Raw genomic sequence first — 6,985 nt, 5'->3', positions numbered from 1 at the left:
TAGAGATACTGCAAGTGGATTAAGCGGGGAATATCCCAAACGTTTCATCATCAAGACCAGACGCAACTCAGCGACTACATCAACTACCACAAGACATAATGACCCTAGCACAAAGATGTCACGGGACACCACACCCTATATGGTCTATGCTAATAGTAACAGCAGTTGCAAATACAACACAAAATTACTTATAGGCAGCAGTGCTAACACTAAGATCAGCATAGCCCTCAAGGACCTGGAACAGCATGATATGACACTAAGAGCCTGTTCGGCAATTCACCAGCTCCGCGAAATACGGGGGCTCCGAGAAAATGGCCTGCGGACCGCTCCACTCCGGGACGAGGAAAGCGTGGAGCTGATTTGTTCGATGATGCTCTGGCCGCTCCAGGAGCGGAGAGCTGCCGAACAGGCTCTAAGCATCTGCAGCGGGAAAACCTGGATCCTGGATATTGCGCACCTCATTCTCCTGCCGTCGAGTCATCCGCCGTGTATCAGAAGTGAACAACTCTGGAATGTAGATGATGACACTCACACGGTTGATCAGCTGATCGAATCTCTGTCTGTCAACCTCATTAACATGGCTTTCCCAGTGATGTGCGGGTAACGCCAATCGCCTCCTCACGTCAAGGATAAACCAACAATCCACATGCCACGAGGTAATCATATCCCACATCTCCCCAGGCAACACAGACGCGGCCTCCCCTGCTTCCAGTCTACGGACCATCTCGAGCAAAACAGCAATGAATCTCATAACCTCACAGAAAACCACTGCAGCATTCTGCACAGCTCTCAGGACTGTAGCAATGTGCAGAGTTCTCTGGACTGCAGGAATCACCAACCTCAACCTGTCCTCATGGCGTGCCAAGGTGTTGAAGATAAAAACCATGTCCTCGGGACCACCTACTGTCGGAATGCTGCATAGTTCGCTTGGTCACCGTTAGCACACTTGTTTCACATAAGAACAAACATGAAAAATTGTTTTACTGATTAACCATACCTGCCAGGAACACGAGAATAGTTGGAAGTGAAACCCAAATCAAGAGCAACAATAAAGCTAGGTACTTGTTGATCACTGAATCTATACCAATTGCCCCAATTGTCATCGAGTGAACGGCGAAATGCGACAAGGTATAAGTCAGTATCTCTAATCAGCAAATCCACTTGCAGCTGCGGCTGGTAAGGGTCTATCAACCGGATGATATGATAGCTATGGCCTGAATTAAACATGTAACGGTGAATCGATGAATGCCAAATGTTGATTCATAAAGTACAAATGAAAAGCAAAAGACCGGCATAACTTAAACACAATTTTTGAATATAAAGGAGAAACAAAATGACATTTAAAAATAATAGCAGAGTAGACACCCTCACTGGTTCACTCTCCCCTTCACAGCCTCTCACTCACATGTCGGGTACACGTGAACATAAAAAGGAGGACCGTTAGAGGCACTGTTGTAGGGGAAAACAAAATGTGATAAAAACAGAGATTCCCCTGAACTCTGCTAACACTCTACACACGACACAGATCTCAAGTAAAGTGGACGCTGTGGATAGTGCGTGTAACTGAACTCAAGCACGAAAAATCTACTCCCCATTCATTTCCGGTTACAGTGTGACAGATGCAAGGGATTTTTGGGCTGAAAAATTTATTTGATATAAATTAATGTTTAGTCATGATCATGTGTCACATAAAAACCATTGAATAGAGAACATGCAAAATTCTGAATTTACTTTCTACTCAAAGTGCATGCGTCGATCAGCTTCAACTTTGCAAGCAGATGAGGATGAAAGTAATCCTATTTAGCCATTGATATAGCTTTTACGTTCAGAAAATATCTACATGATCAGTGATATTACCCGGGGAAGGTAGGTTGAAGGGATTGGGAGCCGGGGTGACCGGTACACCCATGTACACCAGCAGAGCCATGGCACGGTGACGGGTCATCCTTCTATTGACCATAGAGCGCAATTCTTGCCCTCCGCCTCTCACGTCAAAGATGATGACACGGACATTCTGTGCATAAGCATGAATTGAAAGCCGAATCAAAACAAAGAAAAACATGAATACGCAGTAGAATGTTACAGCTAGTATTGGGAAACACTGAACAACATGTGAATAAACAATATAACTACAAATAATCATAATATTTGCATATGCATATCTACTATAACAACTTTACATCTGCAAGTATTTAAGTTCCGTGTGTCTATACTCTATACACATGCAAACGAAATTACGCAATTCACATATCTGTTCGAAGAAAACCACTCATAACTAAAAGAGTCCAACAAAGAAAAACATAAGGGCAAGGACACAGATTATCAAAGCCATATGCAGGAGCATAACAATTGAAATATATACAGATTCTACTGCTTTCATTTGCGCCTTAGCTAGAAGAGCTCCATAAAGAAAAGCATAAGGGTGAGCATACTAAACATCAAAACCATAAGCAGGAGGATAATAATTGAGATCTATACATGTTCTATAATTGCTTTTATTTGCACCTTAACTAAAAGAGTTCAACAAAGGAAAGCACAAGGGTGAGCGCACAGAATATGAAAACCATATGCAGGAGTATAGCAATTGAGATGTATGCATGTTTTGTTGCTTTTATCTGCACCTGCACATATTATTTATAACATTTCTAAATTTGTGAATTCATAGTGTTCATCTGCATGCACATATCTACACCGATCAAAAGCCGAAATCCAGTCACAGTTTAAGCTGTTGAAACCTTAAAATAAGGTCTCAACCATAATGTACAAGTCTTCTCTAACCTTCTCATTTGCAACCCGTGCACAGAACTGCGACAGCATGGTAGAAAGATACGAACCTGAAGTGCAGTCTCACTGAGCGAGCACAACAATCTGCGACACAACTTCCGCACAGATGTGCAGAAAATATTGCTTTCCCAAACGGGGCATACCCATATCTCTGCTTAAAAGATACGGGTGGATTTGCACATCCCATTAGGGCTTGTTCGGTTAGGCAGGATTTGGAGAGGTTTGGAAGGGATTGAAAGGGATTAAATCCCTTGCAAGTCAAAATCCTCTCAAACCTCTTCAATCCCACTCAATCCCTTTGGTGAGGGGATTAACCGTACAGGGCTTGGAAATTGATTTGATTCCTCGCGTATTTCCTTCTCCGGATGATTCTAGAAAATATATTAATTAGATCGGTATACCATAAATATTATTATTACGTAAAACAAATTAAATAAACCTGCCTCCAAGGAATGCTGGCGAGGTGAACGGAGTGGCGGCGGTGGAGGTGGCGCCGCCATGGCAAGATCTGCGCCGCTGTGGGGATCTCCTCCTGTTGAGGGAGGAACATATGAGAGGGTGGGCGGTACGTCGACACCGATGACGTGCGCCGTGTTTAATTGCTCCGGAGAGAGAGAGAGAGAGAGAGAGAGAGAGAGAGAGAGAGAGAGAGAGAGAGAGAGAGAGAGAGAGAGAGAGCAGACCTCTCCTGTCCCGCCGCCGCTGCCCGGCGACGGCGCTGTATCCGCCGCCCTACGTCGGGCCTTCGCTGCATGAGTTTTGTGCCGCTGTCGTCCCACGTCGTGATCTTGGCCGCCCGGGTTTGCGCCGCCCGCCGCCGCTTCCCGGTGACGGCGCTGTATCCGCCGCCCTACGTCTGGCCTTCGCCGCCCGAGAAAGAGGAGAGGGTTTTGCGCCGCCGCCACCAACGGGGAAAGAGGAGATGGGGCAAAAGGTAGCGAACAGATGGGCTTTTGATTGGCCCTCTCCCTTTCTTTCGGGGAGCAGAGGGAGCCCGTGGATCCGCCATGGGCCAGGCATGGCACGGCACGGCCCGTTTCTTATATTATTTTAGGTATATATACCTAAAATACAGCCCAACGGGCTAAAAATATGTGGCCCGGGGTGCTAAACGTGCCACCGGCTAACCCGTTTACTAACTAGGTCGTGCCTGGGCCGGGGAGTGTTGCACGCAGGCTGGCACGACACGGTCCGTCCAATAATCGTGACCCTGTAAGCCATGCCGTGCCAGGCACAATTGCGGTGGGCCAGGCCAGGCCGGCCCGTTTGGCAAACTTTGAATCGGTGTGTGTCTACTTTTTTTGTTGCTGAGGATTTTGTGTCTACTACTCTAGTGTAGTCAAACCTGACCAATTGGGTCGTGCTACGCGGACCGGCTAATGGACACATGTGTCTGGCCGGACACAGGACTAAAAGGACAGTGCCCGGCATGCGGCACGCATGCTGGACACATTTCGTAGATGGGTCGGCCTAGGCACGCCTCCATCGAATTGAGTTGTTGGTGCGGGAGGCGCGAGGTGTCGGGGACACATGACGAGCGAGGGGCAGTGATTTGAGCCATTTGAGAACAACTAATGAAGGTTATCCCTGGTACGGACCTCCAGGGGTCACTTTTTTTTTAAAGAAACACAATTGCATTTCATTATATATCAGTGCTGGACAGATCTCCAGCTACAACGTCATTTACAAAATCTGGAAACTGGCCAAGCCAAGTCTCACATGTGCGAGCTTCCAATTTAGCACCATGTGCTGCTAAACAACGCGCTACTATATTACAAACTCTGGGACATGATACAACAGAAACTTCACTAAATCCCACACACAAATGGAACTTGATGTCTTTGAAAACAACTCCGAGAGTCGACATAACTGCGTTCTTCACCTGTATAGAGTCCGTCTCCATAATTACTCGATTGCATCCCATTTGGATGGTTGTGTTTATGGCATAAAGCATCGCCAAAGCCTCTGAACGAAGCGCATCCGACACTCGCTCCAGACTACGTGCTCCAGCAGCCATCAACATACCACAATCATCTCTGATTACAAAGCCCCATCCTCCATTTTTTTTGTTTCTTTTAGAAATGCACCGTCCGTATTGATTTTCAAGATTTCCGGTGGAGGTCTGGACCATCTTTCCTTTTATTGTTACTTTGGCATTCCTCCTATTTTGTCAACCTTAAGAAGTTGCATAAAAATATAATTAATGGAGTGACAAATTGAAGGAAATATGGCCTAGAGGCAATAATAAAGTTATTATTTATTTCCTTATTTCATGATAAATGTTTATTATTCATGCTAGAATTGTATTAACCGGAAAAATGATACATGTGTGAATACATAGACAAATAGAGTGTCACTAGTATGCCTCTACTTGACTAGCTCGTTGATCAAAGATGGTTATGTTTCCTAGCCATAGACATGAGTTGTCATTTGATTAACAGGATCACATCATTAGGAGAATGATGTGATTGACTTGACCCATTCCGTTAGCTTAGCACACGATCGTTTAGTATGTTGCTATTGCTTTCTTCATGACTTATACATGTTCCTGTGACTATGAGATTATGCAACTCCCGTTTACCGGAGGAACACTTTGTGTGCTACCAAACGTCACAACGTAACTAGGTGATTATAAAGGTGCTCTACAGGTGTCTCCGAAGGTACTTGTTGGGTTGGCGTATTTCGAGATTAGGATTTGTCACTCCGATCGTCGAAGAGGTATCTCTGGGCCCACTCGGTAATGCACATCACTTAAGCCTTGCAAGCATCGCAACTAATGAGTTAGTTGCGGGATGATGTATTACGGAACGAGTAAAGAAACTTACCGGCAACGAGATTGAACTAGGTATTGAGATACCGACGATCGAATCTCGGGCAAGTAACATACCGATGACAAAGGGAATAACGTATGTTGTTATGCGGTCTGACCGATAAAGATCTTCGTAGAATATGTGGGAGCCAATATGAGCATCCAGGTTCCGATATTGGTTATTGACCGGAGACGTGTCTCGGTCATGTCTACATAGTTCTCGAACCCGTAGGGTCCGCACGCTTAAAGTTCGATGACGGTTATATTATGAGTTTATGTGTTTTGATGTACCGAAGGAGTTCGGAGTCCCGGATGAGATCAGGGACATGATGAGGAGTCTCGAAATGGTCGAGACGTAAAGATCGATATATTGGACGACTATATTCGGACATCGTAAAGGTTCCGAGTGATTCGGGTATTTTCGGAAGTACCGGGGAGTTACGGGCATTTGTATTGGGCCTTAATGGGCCATACAGGAAAGAAGAGAAAGGCCTCAAAGGGTGGGCACACCCCTCCCCATGGGCTGGTCCGAATTGGACTAGGGAGGGGGCCGCCCCCTTCTTTCCTTCTCCTTTTCCCTTCCCATTCCTTCCCTCCTACTCCTACTACTTGGAAGGGCTCCTAGTTCTACTAAGAAAGGGGGAATCCTACTTCCGGTGGGAGTAGGACTCCCCTAGGGCGCGCCATAGAGAGGGTCGGCCCTTCCCCTCCTCCACTCCTTTATATACGGGAGCAGGGGGCACCCCATAGGAACAACAATTGATCGTTTGATCTTTTAGCCGTGTGCGGTGCCCCCCTCCACCATAGTCCACCTCGATAATACTGTAGCGGTGCTTAGGCGAAGCCCTGCGTCGGTAGAACATCATCATCGTCACCACGCCATCGTGCTGACGAAACTCTCCCTCAACACTCGGCTGAATCGGAGTTCGAGGGACGCCATCGGGCTGAACTCGGAGGTGTCGTGCGTTCGGTACTTGATCGGTCGGATCGTGAAGACGTATGACTACATCAACCGCGTTGTGCTAACGCTTCCGCTTTCGGTCTACGAGGGTACGTGGACAACACTCTCCCCTCTCATTGCTATGCATCACCATGATCTTGCATGTGCGTAGGAATTTTTTTGAAATTACTACGTTCCCCAACAGTGGTATCAGAGCCAGGTTTTATGCGTTGATGTAATATGCACGAGTAGAACACAAGTGAGTTGTGGGCGATATAAGTCATACTGCTTACCAGCATGTCATACTTTGGCTCGGCGGTATTGTTGGATTAAGCGGCCCGGACCGACATTACGCGTGCGCTTACGCGAGACTGGTTTTATCGATGTGCTATGCATATAGGTGACTAGCGGGTGTCAGTTTCTCCAACTTTAGTTGAATCAAGTGTGGCTAC

The 6,985-nt window shown here is 46.4% G+C and overlaps 1 protein-coding gene across 1 annotated transcript; it reads right to left on the bottom strand.

Moving 5' to 3' along the window:
• LOC123131418 (uncharacterized) lies at window positions 1-3,712 on the bottom strand. Its single transcript, XM_044551102.1, has 5 exons — window positions 3,468-3,712; window positions 2,835-3,316; window positions 1,858-2,014; window positions 998-1,214; window positions 1-914 (listed from the first exon to the last, which is right to left on the bottom strand). Exons 3-5 carry the CDS (start codon window positions 1,958-1,960, stop codon window positions 413-415), a joined length of 822 nt encoding a protein of 273 aa, XP_044407037.1. The 5' UTR covers window positions 1,961-2,014; window positions 2,835-3,316; window positions 3,468-3,712; the 3' UTR covers window positions 1-412.
• Between the last annotated feature and the right edge of the window lie 3,273 nt (window positions 3,713-6,985).

Source organism: Triticum aestivum, chromosome 6A, assembly GCF_018294505.1.
Source record: "Triticum aestivum cultivar Chinese Spring chromosome 6A, IWGSC CS RefSeq v2.1, whole genome shotgun sequence".
NCBI lineage: Eukaryota > Viridiplantae > Streptophyta > Magnoliopsida > Poales > Poaceae > Triticum > Triticum aestivum.
Note: the sequence above shows the minus strand (reverse complement) of the source record. Positions and strands in the feature narration are given on the sequence as shown.

Bases quoted from the DNA above. Each gene is read 5' to 3' on its own strand.
- LOC123131418 (XM_044551102.1), bottom strand. From the start codon at position 1,960: ATGGTCAATAGAAGGATGACCCGTCACCGTGCCATGGCTCTGCTGGTG. The intron at 1,215-1,857 runs GTAATATCACTG...TGTTTAATTCAG, and splicing joins CTTCAACCTACCTTCCCCGG to GCCATAGCTATCATATCATC. The intron at 915-997 runs GTATGGTTAATC...CGAACTATGCAG, and splicing joins TATTCTCGTGTTCCTGGCAG to CATTCCGACAGTAGGTGGTC.